Source organism: Eulemur rufifrons, chromosome 1 (assembly GCF_041146395.1).
Source record: "Eulemur rufifrons isolate Redbay chromosome 1, OSU_ERuf_1, whole genome shotgun sequence".
Lineage (NCBI taxonomy): Eukaryota > Metazoa > Chordata > Mammalia > Primates > Lemuridae > Eulemur > Eulemur rufifrons.
The window spans coordinates 34,747,572-34,771,622 of record NC_090983.1 but is presented as its reverse complement, the minus strand read 5'-3'; the positions used below and the strand labels follow the sequence as shown (position 1 = coordinate 34,771,622).

Sequence of the window (24,051 nt, the reverse complement as noted above, 5' to 3'; positions counted from 1 at the left end):
AAGGCTGGTTTATCCAAAGTCTGGCTTTTAATTGTTGAAATAAGCACAAAAGAAAGATCATATGAAATATGATTATACTACAATGAGATCAGCTTGCTACTGAATTTTTTTAAACTAAATCTTATTACACAGGAGCACTGTTCTTCAAAGCAATTACCTTGGAAGAGTGTATGATAATTCCATGGACGTGGCAATTGCTCAAAACAGTTTAAAAACTCCCCTTGGAATTGCCTTTAGGGCCAGTTTACACACCCACCGGAAAATGGCTCATTACTTTATAATTCGTGAGCCGAAATCAGCATTGCCTTGCTTAATCACCCCTATTTCACCAGATAGAAAATATCAAATCCATCCTCAAAGGATGAATAGTTGCTATGCAAAAGGGAATCAAAAGAATGATATGCCACCAGCTCTGGAGATAATTTGCATTGAGAGTGGTGAGCACATTTTGAAACATCATAAATAATTTTGTAAGACTACCACTTGTTTGGTGGCATAAACTTTAATAAATTTTACTTAGCAGTTATACCTCACAAACACTCCATATTAGAAAGTGAGTACTTCCAGTTTTCTTCCATCAACCCATAACCCTGTAATCCTTGCTCATCCTCAAGAGTGTTCTCTATAGGGTATTTCTACTGTGGTCAATTTTCTATGTGTTCTGCTTTGTGTATCTCAAGCCTAATCTCTTAACTCTTAGGCACTGATTAATTCTCACTGACGTCTCTGACCTTCTCTTTGCCTTAATCCTGACTCAGCCAGTTCCCAAACAGAAGCTAGAGTCAGGAGGGAAACAACGCCAGAATCTGAACTGGCAGTTATAAGAAGATAAAATTTGCAAGGCCCGAATTCTTCCCCAAGACCTTGTCCTCCCTGTCTGCTCAGAGGCATTCAGGTTTCCAACCACCTGGCTAACAGGAGATGTCAGTAGGAATTTAGCGGGCTTGGGTTACACCATACTCTGTAAGTTAATACAACAATGGAGAATACAGCTGTAATGCATTGTTCGGGCAAGGCCAAATTATTTGTCCAACATGGGAATCGTTAGCACCTCATTCATTATTAAATTGGAAAACAGTTTGGTTGGATTCGCTAAAGGGTCAGCTGCCAGATGCATGCTCAGAGATGAAATCATCGTGTTCTTGCAATTTTAGGCAAATAATATATGAATTGAATAAAGGATCTTTCGAGGAAAATAAAAGCTATGTGAATTACAAGAGTTTGCTTCTGCTTCCACAATTGAAAAAAAAACAAACATTCCCAATGCTCTCCCATGCCTTAAGTCTTCCTAATTTGATGAGACAGAGGAGGAAAAATTCCATCACAAGTTGAACCAAAATTACACTAAAGAGATTAATATCTCAGTAATTCCAAGACCAAACAGGTGTATAGCTCAAGATATATGCAATAGCTTCTCCCAGCTCTACTCACTCAGCCAAAGTTAAAGATAGGCTGGTGGATTCTATGCCCACGTGAAGGTGATAAGAAACCAAGTTTCTCAAACTATCACTGGCCCCAGATGCCTGAAAAAAAAAAATGGGTCAACTTCATGGTGCAGAATAAAAACCTTCACTTTCAGATGTAGAAAAAATGAGAACACCATAAAGTTGGAATCAAAGATAAAGTTTTGAATTTGCACATTCGTGAAACAAACACTCCTCTGAGACTCTGAGAGGTCTCTTACGAGAATGTTTAAGTAGTGGGTATAGCTGGTTGGGACCATTAGGTGTCATACCACAAAATTTTAACGATGGTGATATAGCACCTCTTGTATTATCCTGGATAGAGCTGGAAGCCATTCTACTAAGTGAAGTACCCCATGAATGGAAAAACAAGCACCACATGTACTCACCATCAAATTGGTATTACCTGATCAACACTTAAGTGCATATATAGTAATAACATTCATCGGGTGTCGGGCAGATGGGAGGGTGGAGGAGGGGATGGGTATATACACACATAATGGGCGCAGTGCACACCGTCTGGGAGATGGACACACTTGAAGCTCTGACTCGGGTGGGGCAAAGGCAATATATGGAACCTAAACATTTGTACCCCCATAATATGCTGAAATAAAAAAAAAGAAAGAAAAAGAAAAAATATTTATTTGTTTGTTTGTTTGTTTTGCTTTACCTGGATTCTGATAATACAAAATTCTTTATGTTACACCTCCAGTGATTCTGCCTACAATCTTCCATGGGCCAAATTTCAACTGCTAGGGCAACCGGCCAGGTGTGTGCTGGCTCTTAGCCATAGTCTGTGCCAACACCAAACAATACATGCTTGCTTGGAAGACAGCCTGGAACATCTTTAGATTTGTCGGAAGGAAGAAAGGCTTGTTCTCAAGAGTACAAGGAATGCCACATGAAATCTAACCTAAGCTCCACGTGTTAGCTCCTGTCAGGAGCACAGGGCACACGTGTTTTGAGGCACAGAATACTTGTTTCCTGGGGAAACCCACCTCAAGAACATGAACACAACAAAAATAAGGGCAATGTGAATCTTCCTTGTGTATCACAGCACAATTCTTGTTTCTTTTCCATCATGTTCTCCACATCTGCTTGAATACATGTATTAGCTCCTACCTTTGCATAGCTTATTTTGGAATTCTACAGTTTCCCTTCACTATGCAAACAAAGGCAAAACCTTATTATAAGCCTTTTGCCTAGTCAGTGGATAGAGGCATTTCCTCTAGATTTTAATCTCCCATAACAAAAAGGAGGAGGAAGAAAGACAGCCTGTCTGCAGACAAGCTACAATGAGACACTGCGCATGCTCAGATTCATTCCAGCATTTGTCTAGCAAACACTCAAGGGAAAACGCACATAATGGTTTTGGAAACCTGTTCAGTGAGAGGTACTGAGCACACAGGTTTCCAAAAACGAAAGCACTGGCATTTTTAAACCTGATGAAATACTTGAAATACATAGAAAAATAAAGAGAGTAATATCACAAACACCAGTGCACACACAACCGGAGTTAACATGTTTGCCATATTACCTTCCAATTTTTTAAACATAAAATATTTTAGAGAGTTATAGTAGTTCCTTTTATGCCCTTCCATGAAGACATTTCTCACTCAACCTACCTACTCAGAGGTCAGGAATTGATGTGGTTCCTTACTGTCCATGTTTTTATATTTTTATTACATATTCATAGTCATGTATCCATAAGCAAAACACAGTATTATTCTGCAGTCCAATTTAAATATATATAAATATACTCACTGAGTATATAAACTAAATGTGCATTTACATAGCATATATGTAGTGTATGTATATATAGTGTATATATAGTATATATGTGTATATCTATAAAGTGTGTATACACATACACTATATATAATGTGTGGGGGGGTGTGTTCATGTAGATTTTAAGCTCGTTTTCTTTCCTTTTATTTTTCTATAATTAAAAAAAAAATCAAAAGATATCCAAATGTACTGAATTTGTCCACAATGGTGGGCCTGACTAGACATCCAAGAATCAGACTTTCAAAGCAATATAAAAATTTTACTGGAGAAGTCACTTTTCAATAAGAACAACTTCTTGTATCACCCTTCATGTATGGATAATATCGCTCATCAAGTAAATTTCCATTAGCATCGTAAGGAATTTTGTTTGGGCTTATTATAATAGTCAACCTAGTAAATTGGTCATTTAAACTTTATTTGCAGTTGCCTTTTGAGTACAGCGGTTATTTACCTGACAGAATCAGGAGTTCAATGATCTCTGCATCTCCCAGAAACGCGGCCACATGAAGGGGAGTTCGTTTCTCAGAATCCTAAAACAAACAATGTCAAAGATACACAACAGGTCAGTGGCGGCTGGAAGTGCCTTTTGTAGACATACATAGTAAGATGTGTCACTTACTCTGAGGCTGATGCTTGTGGAAGAGCGTGAAGGCCAAACACCTATTCAGGTGAGTTCCGGTTATACATTTTCTCTCAGCATATCCTACAGTCACACTTACATAGGATTCCATGTTCTGTCTGTGCATGGCATTTGCCTACCTGCTCCTTTTACTCAAGCCCAGCTCAGGTCAAAGATGGACTATCATGCATTGGATGATGAATTTCAACTTACAATATTTTAAACCTTCAGTATGGTAAAAAAAAATAAAACATGTTCAAACCCCGCTAACCTGCCTTAGCAACAGAGATCAAAGCTTTCAATGATTTATTTTCCTTCTAAAGGAACACAGTAGAATGGTTCACGAGGACATTAAACATAAGTACAGTCATCTTCTCTTTTCTATCCTCATTAGCCACCACCTAGACTACTGCTCACTCATGTAATACTCATTGAGTGCCTACTCCGTGCCAGGAACCTAGTTCTGAGACTGCAACAGGCCGGGTCCCCACCCTCATGAAACTTACAATCAGGTGGGAGGCTGACAATAGTCAGGTAAATAAATGGCACACGAGTCACTTCAGATGACGATACAGGCTATGACAAAATTAAAACAGGGTATGAGATTAAGAGATCGGGGAGATGAGAGTAAGAGTGGTCAGGTAAGGACTTTCTGAGGATGTTGACATTTAAGCCGAGAGCTGAGGTAGATATTACCATCTTTGTTTTATAGATGAGAATAGAAGACTGTGGCTCAAATAAATTAAGAAATTTCCCCAAGGCCCCAGATAGATAGCAGAGCCACGATAGGACCTTCTCCTGTCAGACTCGTCTGTGTCCTTGGCAAGGCATTTAACACGCGGTGCTGAGAGGCAGCCTGGTAATATGCAAAGCAAAAAATATTGCTTCCTAATCTATAAATTGGAGATAATACTATCTACCTTAGAGGACTGATAAGAGGAACCCAGATAATGTAAACAAATAAAGCCCTAGGAAAGCAGGAGGCAAGTGCACACAGCCGTGCTCCATGCATAGCCGCTACTGTCACCGGCTGTCACTGTATGCTATCTTCCTTCCAAGACTGAAAACTCCCTTGAGTAAAAAACAACTCTTTCCCCTTTCCCCATAGTAGCAACAGACTAGGTGCTCAGCATAATTGGCTGAACTGAACTAGTTTACGTGTGTGGTCTCTTCCACAAACTCTCACCCACTACTTCATAGCAATGAGGACTGAAGCCTACATGCTACGTCTTTAAGGTTTCTCCTAAAACTAGCATGCATGTTAGTTTTGAGATTTTTGGATTTGCTGTTGATTTTAATCATCATTCCTGTCATCTTGATTATACAATCAACCTAACAACGCTTGACTAGCCCGAGGATGTTATTCTATTTTCTGATGGTCCAGGCCCTCTGCCTCTTCCTCTCACTCGTTCACACTATTGCTTTTAGGCATTTCATGACTCAATATCTAAAACAGATGGCAGGCAGGAGACATGACAAGAATTAAGCTTCAAACCAGTCTTTTTGTTAGAAGGTCTGGTGAATAGGTTTTATGAAGGGATGAACTAACATTAAGTGGATAAAAAGAGGAGTTAGAGCTAGCTGGAAACTTATGTTGTCTGTGTATGGCTGCAGGCAATTAATATGGATGAGTGGAAATATTTAATAGAAGTCATGCAACTAAAAACTAATGATATGTATTGGAAAATTCAGTAAGTTATAAGATCATGATCAACCCTATTATAGCTACATCACCCTATCTTTGAAAATAAAGATTCGATATTTGAAAAAAAAAAATATTCAATATTTGAAAACATGTTTGCTTATTTAAGAATCAAGTGTATTGATTCGTGCAGTGAACTATACAAAAGACTAAGATTTTCACAAATGTTTTCTATTTCTTCTACTGATATCCCTACAAGCATTTTCTATTTTAGCTTCATATTCCCTTTGAATTCTCACTATATCTACTTAAAAATTTCTCTTGGGATTTTAGATGAAAGTTATGTAATTATATGTTCTTCTGGGGATTGAATTAGTTCCAGGATTTAGTTCAATAAATTAAACCTTGCCTAAGTGATTTAAACAGGGACTATTCCAGCCTGAATTATGACTTCATTTGACCTGAAGCAAAAGTCCATGCTCTGTTTAAGACCTTGGCCTCAAATAAAAAATCAAGAAAACTCCAACATCCCTCCCTGCCTTGCAACTCTGGTTGGCCTGTTATTACATGGCTAATTTTGCTGATTCTGTGGCCCCTTTTACGACACAACTTGTTCAATCCAAAGTTTCTATAACATAAAAAGGGTGTGTTCTATCAGATCATATTGTAAAACTTCTTGATTATAAATCCCAGTGTTCCTATTAATATGTCCTGGTAGCTTCCAGGATAATTGTGCCAATTGATACTCTCCTTCAATGACATGAAACAGACAGGTCACTGAAGAGAAGACCTGTATTCGGGCAGCAGTCCTTTAGTTCTCCAAAGCGGCAGAACCATATAACAAGTTAAGTTAAGGAGTGAGTTAAGGGGTAAAGGATGGAGCCACAGTAATCACCATGCTCAATTTGGTAAAATCAGCCCAGAGGTTGCAGTACATCCACTCTGTCTAAGTACAAGGGCACTGTACTTTGCCATAAGGTAAACTAACAGAGTAGGAGATGCAATGGTAGAAGAAGAAGGGGGAAGGCTCTAGAGGAGAGAAAACCCTAGTAAGAATATCAGTAAAAATGAGTTCAAAGCCAATGACATCCTTAGGGTCTCTAGAAGAAGAAACAAATCTACCTGGTAAGTATGGAGTGCTTCTACTTATATATTTATTTTTTTCAAAATACCTTCTTATCTATTTTACTGCTTGATCTCATAGCATCCATATCAGGGGAAACACACCTTTACAACTGTGTTCTTAATTCTTGTCATCACCATTTAAAAGATAAGGAATCTGAGCCCTCGGCAGCTTGTATGACTTGCCTAACACGGCAAATTGATGTCAAAGAATTAGGTGTCCCAGTTCCCAACCTGAAACTTTTTTCTTTATAAAAATGGAAACAAGAACATCATCTTAGAAGTTGCCTTGATAGTCCAAGAACCTTCCCACTATAATCCCTAAGAAATCCTGGGAGAAAATGTGACAACATACAGTAAACATCCTTTTAAATGAGTTTACAAGAAATTAAATAGAAAGGGGCCAGAAATGGAGAGCAAACAGAGAACCAAAGCTGGAAGCACATGCACTTATACCGTAGAAATCAATACACCAGGGGCTTGGGACTGAGCACTTGCTAGGGGACAGGAGGTGAGATAGAGAACTGGGACTGAGACCTTCATACAAAGAAAGACCCTGGAAGTGGTCTTGAAGAAAGACTCCTAAAGTGAAATGGTGGGCTTGGGAAAAAGCCAAACACTCACATAGGCAGATGGCAAACAGACGCCTTGTCCTGGGCTCATGGTGGGGGAATGAAACTGTCTCCACTGAGCATTTGTGTCCCTAGAGTCTGCCCTCTTGTGGCTTAGGGTTTTGAATTTCTAATACCCGTAGAGGCCAGGAACTTTCAAGTTGAAAATAGGCATAAAAATTAGTTGTAGAGCAATGATTCCTCTTGGGTGCCTAGAAGTAGAAACAAAACCTTTCTGGAGATATGTGCCCTCAATCCAACCAAGCTGGGACACCCACAGATTAAATCTCCACTGAAAATGAACTCACAAGCCTGAGCCACAACACCCATGTGGAAACAATTCGCCATAAGCTAGAGTCAGCAGACACAACCACCGGCGAGAACTTAAGATAACAGAAGAATCAGATGGAGATCAGACATAATGTTTAAAATAACTTAAGACATGAGGGACAAAGCCTAAGCGGGAAAGAAAACCACTATTTTTAAAAAACAAACAAAATTTGGGGGAAGAGATATGAAGGAAGTATTATGGGAAGCAGTACCAAAATATGATGCTACAAATCATCCAAAACGTTGGCCTAAGAGGGATGAAAACTGGAACAGTAAAAAAGGAAGAACAGGAGAAAGGAGAAATAAGTACAGTGACTTCGGAATATGTTGTACAACTGTCTATTCAGCCATATTTTCTAGACATATACATTTATTTAGAATCTATTATATGCCAGACATTGTGGTAGATATTAGGGAGATACAAAATTTAAAAGAGTCAGTCCTCTCACCCTAAAGAAACTTATAATCCAGTTACCAGTTTCCAAATTTAGGACATTAGAATAAAAGCAACAGGGAAGTGGTAAATAGTGGTATTTATAATGTTAAATGATTTATGAAAATTACCAAATGCAATGAGATAAATCATCACTAAGATAAATGTCTTAGTGAATACTTTCCCCAAACCCATCCAATTCTGAACTGGTCAGGGCAGGAAGTCTAAAGTGACAAGAAAAAAATCTCTTCTGAATTGAGAAATAAATATTTAATACATATTGCCCAGGACACCCTAGATGCCCTACTGGCTCCAGCTTATTTGGGAACGTTGGAAGCCCTTGGCCAGACTTCAGGTCAGTCTCAAAGCCTGTCCTTTATCTTACAGGCTGATTTTGGGATAGTTTCTGGGTTAGTTTTTGGGATAGTTTCTGGATCAAAATTAGAATCCCGAATCAGGGCAAGACCAGAGGAGCATTAAGCCACAGAGGATGGGCTAAGCGCTCTGTGTTGTTTGCATTCATTTCCGTCTTCTGCCCAAGTGGACTCTGTGATGACTAACAATTGAATAGTTACATAGGTCTTTATAACATCATGAACACAAGAGAGGAAAATACTCCAAAAATAAGCATAGTAAGATTAACACACACCAGAAGTGGTTCATCAGCATAGTTTTTAAAGATTGTCCAAGTATCACAAAAACAAAGGTCTTCTTTCATCACCCAGCAACTCTAATTCCAAATAGCTCTTTAAAAACAGATTCAGGCCCATGAGAAGTGAGAAGACCGGAGTTTCTCCAGAAGGAAGGAAAGTAAACCCTCCCCTTCTATGAATAGCCAAAGACACACACAGCCAGCAGGGATCTGAGCTAAATTTGCAGTATGTCACACAGAGATCAGGCAGAGGAAGTTTCTGAGTCGTCTGTTTACCAAAGAAGAAGCAGATGAAAGAAAATAGGGAACTTGAAATATGTACATGCAAAGTGAGTTTGACATGAGCAGAGAGGCCATTCCAGCAGCTAAAAATACTGTATAGACAGGCAGACTAAGGGAGCACCCCAAGTCTCTGTTTTCAAGATTAAGAATTGTTGGCTACATGCTTTGGAAATTCACAACTATAAGTGCATGATCTAATCTGCATTCTAAGTATCTGCCATACACTAAAACAAACATTCCTCCCTATGTATGAATGTCTTACATACCAAGACAGGCAGGTGGAGCAATATTAAGAAAACAAGCCCATGAAATACAGAAGTTCCAGTTGTCATTTCAAACTCCAACTAAGATCAAAAAAGCTGGGAAATAACCAACAACTTAGGCCCAACAAGTTTAATGTGATATTGAACAAAGGTCACTAGAGGCAAGGAGATGTCTAAAGAAACTCTGAATACAAAATAGGTACCTTGGAGATACGTGAGGAAAGGAGCCAAAGACATAGATTTAAATCAAACAAGACACAAAACGGAAAGGATGCTTGGTCTTAAGGTGAGGAATTATAAAAGAAGGTTGTAAAGAAGCAAGGAAAGAAAATGAGTACAAACAAATGTCATGCTTCTTTTAAAAATGTCCACATTTACTTTCAATTTTTAACATCTCATAAATACAGAGAAGTACAGAAAGTAACAGCACTATTTGTGCCCCAAATAAAACATGTTAACATTTTCCTATATCTGCTTTAGAATTCCAGTTAAAAAAAATACCTTTAGGGATAAAGTGCCGTGGTTCAGAAAATAAAGACAGAGAGAGAGGAGAGAGAGAGAGAGAGAGAAATTAGGTTGTTTTCAATTCTTCACTACTACAAATGGAGCTGCAGTGTGTATCTTTGCAAATGTCTTTCTGTGCATATGTGTGAGAATTTCTCTAGCGCAGATACCAAGAACAGGAAGTGTCGATCTTAGGGTTTACACACATTCAATTGTATTACATTTTGCCAAATAACTTTCAAAAATAGTTTTACCAATTTACAATTCTACCAGACACATATTAGTTCATTTAACCAACATTCTTGCCAGTATTTGATGCTAATCGGCCTTACTACTCTTTGCCAATATTGTTACAGCAAGTGTTATTGTTACAGTGGGTGGTCCTGAGGACAAACCAAGAGGCACGTGGAGAGTCAGAGATTCAAAGTTTATTCACCGACGGGCTCAGAGGGGTCTCGCCACCAAATTCTGAGCTCCATTTACCTGATTTTTCCCACTTTTATTAAGTTGTGGTGGTCGGAGGGGTGGGGTTTCAGGTGGCTAATGCCCACCAGGTAATAGGTTAGTTGATGTGTCAGGTAATAGGTTAGTATTATGTTGATGTACCAGGTAATAGGGTAGTTGATGCACCAGGTAACAGGTTTAGTGTTATGCTGATGTGCCAGGTAATAGATTAGTTGATGGGCCAGGTGTTAGGTTAGTATTATGCTGATGTGGGTCTTCCGTGAGGGGTGGGGGTCTCAGGGGGCTGCTGTGCCAAGTAATAGATGGGGGTTTTCCTTATCAATCTAATGTGCCCAGCATGGTATGGTCTGGTTTCTTTAACTGTGAACTACCTATACATACCTTTACCCATTGTTAAATTCAGTTATTAGTCTTTTTCTTGTGATATGTGAAGTTTTTTATATTGTTTAATTCAACTTTCAATGAAAATTCAAGTTATGCCCTCACTTAGACACAACAGAGATGGATCAATGTCTTCCCCAAGTCACCAGAGGAGAAAAATTTAGATTTACAATCCTTATTCATCCTTTATGCATGCATTGTCTCATGGAGCTGGGTTTTCCTTGGCTGGAGTCTTCCACGCTTCAAAGGTGACAGCAAATCTCTGCCCCCACAAGCTCCCACCATCACACAATTATACTTAACCATCATTCTGTTGGTATTTTTTAATTTATCCATTTGAACGTAACATGGATATATGAGAAACACTAGTATATTTTTCTATATCTAAAAATGTTCAAATTATAAGTCCAACTCTCAAAACTGTATCTAACTCCTGAAACTAAATAAGAATCACTCACAAGAATTTAAAATGAAGATAAAACAAGAACAATGAGAATGCCAAAGACATTTTGATTTTATCTTCCTTACATAACTAGGCACTGGATAGTTTTATTGTGTAAATTTTTAAAAATATAAAATAATATATATTGAGCAAAAATTATATAAAAAATTTTATATTTTCAAAATTGATCCTTAAAAACAATACTGTGAGGTAACTATGACCACCCCCATCTTGCTGTTGAGAAGCCTGAAACTTTGAGATGACAAGTAACTTGTTCAGAGTCGCAAAGCTAGTAAGTAGTAAAACTTACTCCTTTGAACCAGGATTCAAAAGTGGATCCAATTCCATTGTTCATGTTCTTGCTGACTCTGAATAGTTACAAACCTTGGTTTACAAAAATGAAAGTTATTCTTCATTACAATTAGCACTCTTGCCCTAAATACTCTAGACCCAAGGGCAAAATTCTTATATGAAAAAGTATAAGCAGGCAAGAAGCATAAAATTGAAGAACTAATACTACCTGATTTTAAGACTAATTATAAAGCTACAGTAATCAAAACAATACGGTACTGGCACAAAGATAACTCACTGGTGAAAGGATAGCCTTGTCAACAAATGGTGCTGGAACAATTAGATACTCATAGGCAAAAAAAAAAAAAAAAGAAAGAAAGAAAAAGAGGGAACTTCCAATCTATACCTTGCACCCTAGACAAAAATTAAATCAAAATGGATCATAAAAGTAAACATAAAACTTAAAATTATAAAATATCTAAAGGAAATTTAGGAGAAATCCTTTGACCTTGCATTATGCAAAGATTTCTTAGCACACCCAAGCACAATCCATAATAGAATAAGTTGATAAACTGCATTTCATCAAAATTAACGACGTCTGCTCTTCAAAACACTGTTAGGAGAACGAAGACAAGCCACAGACTGGGTGAAGATATTTGTAAAACATATATTGGATAAAGGACTTCTATCTAGGACATACAAAAAACTCTCAAAACTTAATAACATGAAAGCAAACAATACGATCATAAAATAGAAGATTAGAATAGACATTTCACCAAAGAAGATATAGAGATAGCAAAGAAGCACCTGAAACAATGCTCACCACCATTAGTCATTAGAGAGAGGCAGATTAAAAGCATATTATATACTTACTAAAATTGCTAAAAGAACTAATGATATCAAGTTTTGGTGAAGATGTAGAGGAACTGTAATATTCATACACTGCTAGTGGGAATGGAAAATGATACAACCACTTTGGAAAACAGTTTGGCAATTTCTTAAAAAGTTAAATATGGACCATATGATCTAGGTATCCTACTCTTGGGTATTTACCCAAGAGAAATGAAAGTATATGTCCATATAGAAACTTACATGTGTAATGTTCACGACAGCTTTATCTGTATTGCCAAAAGCTGGAAGTAATTCAGATTTCCACCAACAGATGAATGGACAAACTTTCATATAATGGAACACTACTCAGTAACTAAAAGGAATGAACTATTGATTTATGTCACAACATGGATAAATCAAAATAATTGTGCTGAGTGAAAGAAGTCAGGAAAAAAAAAAGCACATATGTATTGTATAAATCCATTTACATAAAATTCTAGGAAATGCAAACTAATACACAGTGAGATAAAGCAGATCAGCAGTTGCCTGAAGAGGCTGGGAAGGAAATTACAAAGGTGCAGTAGGAAACTTTTGGGGTGACGGGTATGTTCATTATCTCAATTGTGGTGATGGTGTCATATGTCAAAATTTCACAAACTATACACTTTAAATATGTGTAGGTTATTGTATGTTAATGATATTTCAATAAAGCTGTTTCAAAAATATACAAGCAGGCAAATCAATAAAACATATTCTTTCTCTTATGTAATGTATTTAAAAGTTAAAAAATACCCCTAGGCAAGAAAATTAATTAAGTTGATAGGAGAAAAGAAATGGCAAGATCTAATTAACCAACAATGGGTTAATTTAGAGGCAACTCATGTTAGGTTCTGCTCATGCGTAGATGTAAAAGCGAAGTTCCTGCAAAAGAATGACCTGTTGGATTAAAGTCTACATGCTTTAAAAACAGACACAAGCAAGATTTCTCTTCAAAATCCCCTAGAAGGTTTTTGTTTCCTAAACAAAACCTTTGACAAATGTGTCTTAAGGATGTAGAAAATAAATCTAGAAAATTAAGTACAAGTGGGAAGGTAAATGGTTCACGCCCAACCCTTGAGTATGCTGCAGCACGTCAGTGCTGGACTACCACAGGACCCTTGGCATGCCTAGAGCCCCGAGTGACAGAGGCCCTTTGCAAATGGTCTCTGCTCGGGAAAGCTGATAGAGGACCAACTATTTTATAGGGCCCTGATATCATCATTTGGCCAGGAATATTTCTTGAGAGCCAGTGGAAACAGAACATGGAAAAGGGTTCTTACGTCCTACAGAATGGAAAACTGGCCAAGACATTCGTACTTTGTCACTAGTGAAACAGTAACATACATCCACCCATCATTGCAAAGACAAGCACCAGGAATTCTAATGGAAACCAAAGCAGGTCTTCACAGCACCACCTTCCCCTGCAGCCTAAAAGCTAATAAAGTTCACAAATGCTCTGCGCAGCACCCTAAGCATATTAAGCAGCAGCATCTTTAAACCTAATGCATTTGTTAAATCGTTTTTCACAAAGAAACCATAATCCTTGAACTCATGGTGGGAATGTTTTACTGCTAAGTGTATTTAAAGAAGCCCACAGATCGGAACTGCTCTGTTTCCAAGCACTAACCAGGGAGGTGAGAAGTCTAATTGCAGTTACGGCCCCACCACAGGCTCACTGTGTCTCTTTTAATTAATTCATTAACCAATGTATTCAACAAACATAGATGTCTAATATGAGAGGCTGAAAACTAAGAAAATAATCAGCTGGAAAACTATCTCCTATTGATGAAAGGGTGAAGAGAAGGCAGCTGCTAGTTTTTCACACCTGTAAGAAGCTAGCCATGGTGAAAAACTGTCATCAGGTAAACAACCACACAGTGTCAGAATCAAAATATCCGGAGAGGAGGCCTAGAATTATAAAATATTTAAACTGGAAGGGCACTGGAGACATCCAGAGAGTCTAACTGATTGGCCAAAGGTCACACAGCTATTAACGGCAGTGGTGGAAACTTTCATTCATACTATCAACAAAATATTTACTGAGGGCCCGTCATGTGCCAGGCACCGTGCTCAGTCTTGAGGATACGGCAGCTTTCGAGAGACAGGGTCCTGCCTTCATGGAGCCTGAATCTTGTTCCCTTGACTCCAGACAGGGGGCTTTCTGTAACAATAGACTAATATTAAACACACCTGTCAGCAAAGAGCAGACACCCACACACCCACACACACACACACACACACACACAGTGTTAGAAAATGCCAAGTACAATGAAATTGTGTGCCAAGAAAGGAGATGCTCAAAGGCATCTGCTCTGAACATAACATAACTCTTAGTTACGGGGCATCTCCCTCCCTCTTCTCTCTCTCTCTCTCTCTCTCTCATAGTTAAAGGCAAAAACTTATAGAACGGTTTCTGTGGTCCACAGAAAATCATTTTAACTGAAATGATTAGAATTTCTTTACAGTTTTTTTCAACCTCCAGGTGGACACTTTAGAAACAGATTTCATATGTAATACCGATCATAAAAATCACTGATGCAGTTATCTGGACCTAAGACATCAGATCGGCACAAGACACCAGGATGTTAACGATGATTATCTCTGGGTGAATAATTTTATGGATGTTCTTCACGTTCTTCTTCTTGTATTTCAAGACTTGCAGTTTAGAAACATGAGAATAAAATTCCTTTTGTAAATAAGAAAAGAATTTCCTATTAAAAAACAACAACAACAAAACAGGTCTGCTCTAACACAAGCTATTCTTAAGTAATTACGAATAATAAATAGTAAAGCACCAGACATTATTTCCTGTCTAAGCCTCCATTATCTTATAGTAGGTTTTAAATAATCAATATGTGAATGTGTTTCTTTGCAAATGACAAAATATTACATGTGTGATTAAACACGGTAAAACTGCAATTTGTCTAATGCTCAATAAAGTTGCCACAGTGATGTTCTATACAATACATCTGCTGATTCTTAAAAAAATTCAAGGAAACTGATCAAGTAGGTATTATTATACCCACTTTATAGGACAGGAATTAAGGATGACTCAGAAAATTAGATGACTTGCCCAAAGTCACACACCGATATTTGGGTTTCCTGACGTTACACTCTTTGTGTTCTCTCAACACCACCATGTAGGGCATTAACTAACCAGTAAGAATTCCTCTCCACGGAAGAATGTGTTTTCATCTTCCTCACAGCACTTTGGAGGCCTTTGGTCCTACTCTAATCTTTCCTATCAAATGACCTATAGGATAGGGACGTGGACAGACACGGACACACACACTTATTTTCATTACAAAGAACTTAGACTCTGGAGTCAGAATGACCCAACTTTGAATCCCTCCTCTACCAGGTGTGAGCTGTGTTACTTTAAGCAAATAAATCAATCTCTCTGATACTTATTTTCCTTCTATAAAATGAAAATAGGATCGCCTTCCTTGTAGGCACAAACTAGATGCCCAATAAATATTAGCTATCCTATTATCACCATTTTTAATGACATCTTTGTAGTTTATCCTCCTTTTTTTTCTTTTTTCTTTTTTTTTTTTTTTTTTTTTGCAGTTTCCCTTGATGCGTATAGCAGAAAACAAGAAGGAGATACAGAACAATTTCTGGGGGAACAATTTTACTAGTAAGAAACAATATTTGTTTACAAGTAGACAGCTGACTCTGCCCAAAGCCAGCCAATAGCAGTGCTTTGCCTACCTTCTCTGCCCTCTGAAGTCATCAACCATTGTGTCCTGTATCCTGGCCGTTGCCTCCTGTCCTACCTCAACCTAAAGGTAGCTGAAGCCTCTCTCAGACTCTGGAGTTAGGCCTTGCATTCTTCATCCTTTATGTCATGGGACTCATAGCAGAGCCTCTTCCTCTGGTAGAACCACCTAAAACACCTGCACAACAGCAGCTCTCAATTCCTGCTCAGAATACATCTTTGCTGCCATGAGTGATTCTTTCTCATCCAATCTTAGTAGGTGTGCAGAGTCAGATCTTGTTAAATCCTGGATAGATAGGAGCTGTGCCCTTTCTCTCCTCCCCTAAAGCTGAAGACCTTTGAATAAGGCATCCCCAAGCCAGAACACTCTCTCCAAGCCTTTCTGACGCTTGACAAGAGAATTTTGCAACCCAAGTCACCTATGAATAAAAGCCCCTCCTTAGTATCTTACTGGAAATGAATCCACCAAAGACTCATTAAAGGTCCTCAGGCAGACAACCAGGGGGCCAATTTCTACATCAACAAACTAAGAAGCATTCATCTATGCCCTTTCTAAATTGAGCCAATGGGACAGAAATCCAAACTACAAAAATTCCTATATGAAGCATTCTGCTTAGCAAGGGTAGAATGCAAAATGGCAGGCTTCCACGCCCCTTAACTATAGATTGATATGAGTGGTTCCAGAACTGGGAGAGGGATACATAACAGCACTTCTCAAAGACAAGGGATACAGGAGATGCACCTCTCCACCTCCAGGGTAATGTCAAATAAACCTACAATTACTTGAGAATACCCATCAGAGAAAATAGTCACTAGGGATGCACCTGGCCTTCATAAACTTAAACTATAGGGGATATTATATCCCAACTCAACTTTAAATTTCTTTGTATTTCACAATAGCTACAAAGAAAATAAAATACCTAGGAATATATTTAACCAAGGAGGTGAAATATCTCTACAAGGAGAACTACAAAACTCTGAAGAAAGAAATTGCAGAGGATATAAACAAATGGAAAAATGTATCATGCTCATGGATTGGTAGAATCAACATTGTTAAATGGCCATACTACCCAAAGTGATTTACAAATTCAATGCAATCCCCATCAAGTTACCAAAGTCATACTTCACAGATCTAGAAAAAATAATTCTACACTTTGTTTGGAACCAAAAAAGCCCAAATAGCCAAAGCAATCTTAAGCAAAAAGAACAAATCTGGAGGAATCACATTACCAGACTTCAAACTACAAGGCTATAGTGATCCAAACAGTATGGTATTGGTATAAAAATAGAGACATAGACCAATGGAACAGAAGAGAGAACCAAGGCTTAAAACCATCTATGTACAACCAACTGATCTTTAACAAAGCAGATAACAATGTACACTGGGGAAAAGAATCCCTATTCAATAAATGGTGCTGGGAAAATTGGACAGCCCCACACAGAAGAATGAAACAGGACCCTTATCTGTCACCACTGACAAAAATTAATTCAAGATGGATAAAGACTTGGATCTAAGGCATGAAACCATAAGAATTCTAGAGGAAAAGGTAGGGAAACTCTTCTATATATCGGCCCATGCAAAGAGTTTATGAAAAACACCCCAATGGCAATCATGGCAACAACAAAAATTAATAAGTGGGATTTGATTAAATTAAAAAGCTTCTGCACATCTAAGGAAACAATCAACAGAGCAAATAGACAACCTACAGAATGGGAGAAAATATTTGTAAGCTACACAACCAATAAAGGGCTAATAACCAGAATTTACAAAGAACTCAAGCAAATCAGCAAGAAAATCAAACAACCCTGTAAAAAGTGGGCAAAAGACGTGAACAAATGCTTCACAAAAGAAGAAAGATAAATGGCTAAGAAACATTTAAAAATGCTCAACATCACTAATCATCAGGGAAATGCAAATTAAAACAATGAGGTGTCACTTTATCCCAGTTACAACGTCTTTTATTTAAAAAATCCAAAAACAAAAGATGCTGGTGTGGATGCAGAGAGGAAGGAACACTTATACACTGTTGGTGGGACTACAAAGTAGTACAGCCTCTATGGAAAACAGTATGGAGATTCCTCAAAGAACTAAAAGTAAATCTACCATTTGATCCAGCAATTCCACTACTGGTTATTTACTCAAAGGAAAAGAAGACATTTTTATCAAAAAGACACTGGCAACTTGAATGTTTATTGCAGCACAATTCACAATTGCAAAGATATGGAGTCAACCCAAGTGCCCATCAATTCATGAGTGGATTAATAAAATGTGGTATATGTACACCATGGAGTACTACTCAGACATTAAAAAAAAAGATGAATTAATACCTTTTGCAACAATCTGGATGGAACTGGAGATCATTCTCCTGAGTGAAGTATTGCAAGAATGGAAAAACAAACACCACATGTACTCACTATTAAATTGGAGCTAACCGATGAGCACACAAGTGCACAGAGGGAAATAAAACTTGGTGGAAAGCAACCAGGGAGGAGGGGGGTGGAGGGGAGGGGAATAAACCAACCTAATGGGTACCATGAACACTATTTGGGTGACAGGCACACCTATAGCCAGGACTCCAGCACTACAAAAACAATCCATGTAACCTAAAACATTTGTACTCCCTTAATATTTGAAATTTTAAAAATTGCTTTGTATTTGAGGACTAACTAGTATTTTTTCACATGGGCTAAGATTGTCTTAGAATTTTGACTTGACAATCTCGCTTCTGAGAGTACAGAGAATGCAAGAATGTGGTCTTCCCCTACAAAAATGTCAAATACACTTAACACCAGAGAGGACACAGGGATATGACATACCATTGATGAATTAAACATTAATAAATATTTGGATGGTTTGCTTGCTTGCAAGTAAAATCTTTTCTCTATAGAGTTTATGCATTCATGGAGGTGAATGATTTTTAACTTAAATGTATCTTGCTTTCCACATCATATGTATTTCTGAAAGTGGTCTACATATTACATTGTGTAAAACTGATTTTTTCCACTGAATTATAAAATAATGACTAGAAAACAAAAGAAGACACAGGGTTCGATCAGCTGAGGGTCCCAGGGCATCATCTCTTGCCTACTCCAGATTTGAGGTCTTCCTGTTCCTCTCTGGGCAATCTGACTTCAAGATGGAACAGATCCAGGCATGCCTCTATAGCACATCAGACTTCCACTTCCTCTACATAAGGAAACTTATCAGCTCACATCATGCTCTGTCTTACGGCATGGAGGGTATTCTCCTCCATCACCATAGTCCCATCACTGGCCCCATAGTCATTGGTGTGCTTCATGCTCAGTCTTGAAATCCCCAGAAGACGCCATCACCATTAGTGATCTATATGGCTAAATGCCTTAGTCCACACTGTGTTCAGGTATGTGGCATTTTCCTCTCTACCATCCTTAAATCAATGCTAATTTTAGTTCATTCCCCAACTTCACCCCCAGGATGATATGCTTATTAAGCACAACTGTTCTGACATGATTTCTCTTCCCATCCTAAATGTGACAAGTCATTTAGGCTTCATGCCCTGAATGCTACTGAACAAAATCAACAGAGCTCTATGACCTTTGGTCTAAAACCTCTCATGTACTATTTTATTTCTAAGAATCTCTATTTCCTCCTCCTATGAATCTGATGAGCTCCTTCTATCTTCTTGGCCAAAGCCAAGACTGTTGGCAGTGGTCCCCTCCTGTCCAAAAGGAGTGTTTCAGATAGATGGAAATGTAGAGGTGTAATGCTTTGAGACACTCACCACGAAATAACTTCTTGAGATGAAGCAGGGACATTTGACAAGGACAATGTTTTATTGTAAAGTCATGAAACAGGCAGCCCCTAATTTGGGGTTTGGGGGTCACTTGGAAGAGTCTTTTCACACACAGCTTAAGTGTCCTTTCCTCTGAAACCTCTTCTCATTCTCCCCCCGCCCCCACATCCCCTCCTACACACTACAGGTTTCTGGGACAGCACCGTCACATCGGACTGCCTGCCCTTGCTTTTTCTGCCTCCCCCTAACTGGGCTATGGGAGCAGAGCAAGGATAGTTTTATTCATCTCTGTATCAAGCTAGCACCATGTCTGATGTAGTCAGTGCTCAATATATGTCTTGGGGGAATAAAAAGGAGTACTGTCTTGATTTATCTTAGACTTTATTTACCAAAGTCTACACCCCAATAAGAAAAGGGTCTGCCTATAGTAGGGTGGGCTGCAGGTTTCTGTTGTGAGACAGAGAACGGGTTGTCTACAACAGTCTGGATGGAGTGGGTGCCATGGTTTTTCATGGCACTCGCCCACCTCTAACCTCGATTGAAGACAGCAATCCCCTCAGTCCATCTCAGGTAGTGCTTGGCCTTATTTCAAAGCTGTTTGGCCATCCCAGAACCCTCAGCCCTTCAGACCTCCTATCAGTTTTGTCGCTCTCAATTAGAGCCATGATTTGAGCCTTAGTTACCCAGTTAGTGAGAAAAACCCGGTTTTTCTGAGAAGGTGGTTACAAGAAGCTATGGGGCTCAGCTGGTGTTCCTTAGAAGTAATGCTCACCTGTGCCCCTGTGGCCCTCTGATTCCTGTAAGACCTCACCTACAATGAGACCTGGAGAGTGACATAAGTGTCCACAGCCAGTCCATAAATGCCAGTTCCTGGGAGCCCAGTGTCTTGTCAAATTAGGAAACCAACACTGAGTGTTTTAAAGATCTGGAACATTTATTTAATTGTCTCTTGCTAGCCCCAACATGTGCATGAAAATGATTAGAGGCTCTCATTAAAATTAAACCACTGGTGTGAAACATTCTCAGCATAGAAAATCTGTTGGAACAGAGTCATGGAAAGTAAAAGCAGCGTGTTGGTACTAACAGGCCAGTGCAGGCCCGGTGGGGTAATGCAGAACATGAACACTATTTCTTAAAAGGAGAGGGTTGAAGAGTTTACAGTGGGGGAGCGGTTCCATCCAAATGCTTTATAAAGGACAAAAAAGAAAGGAAACAGGGTCACATCGGTGTCCTAACTCTTCTCAGTCCCTGAAGAATTTTCCAGAAGGATGGATTTCTCTGAGAGGCTGAGGCCTGCTGGGACCCCACATCCCACCCAGCCTTGTCTCTAGGCTAGGACCACAGTTAGTGGGGAAACTCCATTCAGAGGGTGAGAAGCTATTTAATTTCCAACCTGGCTGAGTAGGGGCTTTCCACATTCCTTAAGTCACTGGAGGCCTGGCCTCTGACACCATCAGCTGCATCTGGGTCGCAGGACCCCTCTCCCTGGCAGCACAAGGTCAAGGGTGCGGGAAGGGCCGGCTGAAGTGGCCAGGAGGGAAGCGCAGCTGCTGCTGTGTCCTGCAGTTCCCAGGCGAGGCCTGATTCCGGAAGCCCTTTCCCTCTGAGGCGTCTCTCTGTTCTCGGGGGCGGCCACACTGTGGGGTCGGGCAGGTCAGCTCTTCTCCCAGCTGAAGAGAGCTCAAAAGAGCCGCACAGCAGAAGCTCTTAGGCGAGACAGCAGGGAGGGCCGAGCATGCACGGTGGTGGACGGCAGGATGCGCCCCGCCGGCTGCCCCCTGCCCTGCCGCGGTCCCTCCCAGCGCCAGGACGCTGGCATTCCTGCCACCAGGCCTGAGCACGGTCAAGCTGGCCTGCGCCTCAGTTTCTGTAGAAGCCCAGCCCTCGGTCCTCCACGCATTCCCAGCAGTGTCTCTCAGAAGTAGTCCCTTCCGTGTATTCCCTGGACTTTTGGGTGGTGGTTTTTTTTTTTTTCTTTTGGTTTTTACTTTTTTATTTTATTTTATTTTATTTTGCATTTAGTTTATTCTGCATTGGTTTTTAGCCACCTGTGAGGATGGCAGTACATCCTAGTGGGCTCTGGAGGCAGAAGGACCTGATTCAAACTCTAGCCGGGCCACTTAGAGCCATAGGTCCTCAAGCAAATTTCTGGACCTTCCTCTGAGCCACTGCTTCTTTGTAAAATGGGGATAATACTACTACCTACCTCCCGGGGATTTGGGAGATGGAATGAAATGATGCTTATAAAGCACTTGGCACATTGCCTACTACCAGGTTAGGCCTCTACAAATGTTGCCCATGATGATTTAATCCAGGTTTCCACCTTTCCCCAACACGCCCCTTCTGGCTGGCTGACTGGAAGAGGGAGAGAGGCGGGGTGGGGACAAAGATGGGGAAGGCTCAGGCACCCACCCAGTCTCACCTAAATTCCAGGGTAATCAAGATGGTGCAATGCAAACAGGAGCGGGGAGAGTATGTCCATGGGCCAGGTAAACATCTTGGCTAGTATGTCTCGCGACTGGAGATGCATGGGATCAGAGGAAAGACACGGAAACGTGCCAGACACTGGGAGGTGTCGTCTGACAGAGTTGCTGACCGGAAAAGCCACTCATCTTTAGTGACCAAAACCTAATCACTGACACAGCCGTTTAGTTGTTGGGGTGACAGAAAGGTAGAGTGAGTACCAACACCATTTACTGTGAGCGGGTCACACAAGGCCAGCAAGCACCTCGAGCAGCTGGGAATGGAGACCAGTGAGGAGGCCAAATGCAAGAGGCACTCTGGCACTAGAGGCGCTCAGAAAATGCCATTCCGTGTCTGAAGATGATGGACAACTTGGTCAACTGCTCGGGTTTTCCTGGGAGCAAGCACCATAAAATACAGTTTGTGGAAGCATTACTGATAAGATACATTGCTGGCATTTAGGAGCCATTCACTCTAAAACCTGAGCCATGAAAGAAATGTTTAATAGTAACTATGAGCATCTATTGGTATGTGACAGCCTTTAAACGTGGGCATATTTTAGGTAATACACTTAATCATTTACACACTGATGATGTAATGATTTGGCTCATTTTATGACATGAACAGAAGGATCTTCTAATAATTTTTACAATGAACATAGGGATTCCGGGCAAGTTGAGACAAAGAGAAATAACACCGTTCTTGCCCTTAAGTTCATACTTTAGTAGAGACAACAAACATATATTTGTAAATTCCGAAATCCTGTTTTAATCTATACCATGGTCCAAAAATTGAACCCCAAATCTGCCCACGGATCTTCTGCTTGGCCAGCGCAGAGGCTTGTAAAATCTAAATTGGAAGAGCTTTATAGGGGCATGAATGCTCCAGTTCAGCACAGCCCCCACCACTCCCAACACTTTCTTTACACACTGGCACTGCCTCCGGGACTCAGAAAGCTTTTGAGTTGGCAAGGAGAATCTGTACTTTTCTTTCTAAATATGCTTTTGGCCAAAAGCAATGCAATGTGAACCCAATAAACTGCAATCCAAAGACACAGTGAGGCACGTGTAATGCCATAAACTGTTATGGGCAGCTTTGAGAGCCAGGCGTTGTGGTCAGTTCCAGGAATACAGAGATGAAAAGTAAAGATTAAAGATTCCTATTCTATAAGCACTGAAGATAACTGAAATGACAAAGGAACCAAATGAAAGTGGGAAATATTGAAAAGAGGATGTTACATGGTAAGAATATATCTAGAGAATTAAGGTTTGCTAATTGTAAACAAAAAGTAAATTCTTTAGGGGAAAAAAACATTCCTAGAATAGAGAAGAATCACTGACATTGACTGGGTTCTTAACATGTGCCAGAGCCTGCTCTAAGCATTTTCCATGGCTGATGCTCAGAATGGGTAGGGACTATGGTATCCCCATTTTACAGAAAAAGAAATAGAGACACACAGAGGTTCATTACCAAGGTCACGGTACAGCTGGTAGATGGCAGAGCCACAGCTGGAACCCAGGCAGTCTGGCCACCATGGCTCACACTCTTGGCCACTATTTTATGCTTCATCCCCAAAATAACCTACCACCAGGCTGTATTGACTTTTTACAAATATCCTTTAGGAACCAAAAATTTTCTTTTTGTAGTTCAAGGTTCATCAAGCCAATTCTTTTGTGATATTCAGTATCATGAGAGAAATTACTTTGTCCAAGAATAAAAGCATAACATGTATAAATGACAGGTGTGGTTTTCAAGCTAATAGAAATTAATAAACTTGCCATTTTAATTTATAAATCAGTCTCTTTTGAGCTTAGCATGAATCAATTCCCCAAATTCCAATCACTCTTGCACTGTGGTGAGAAAAATCAAGCTTCTTCAGGTGATATGTATGTACATTAAAGTTTGAAAAGCATTAGTTATAAGACATAAATAGGAT

General features: G+C 39.6%; 1 protein-coding gene across 1 annotated transcript in view; it reads right to left on the bottom strand.

The window, feature by feature from the left end:
* ANKRD44 (ankyrin repeat domain 44) overlaps nt 1-24,051 on the bottom strand; it is a 277,984-nt gene that overhangs the window by 127,589 nt on the left and 126,344 nt on the right. Inside the window, exon 3 of the mRNA XM_069468977.1 lies at nt 3,703-3,781. Coding sequence (XP_069325078.1) covers nt 3,703-3,781 — 79 coding nt within the window. The remainder of the gene's footprint in view (nt 1-3,702; nt 3,782-24,051) is intronic.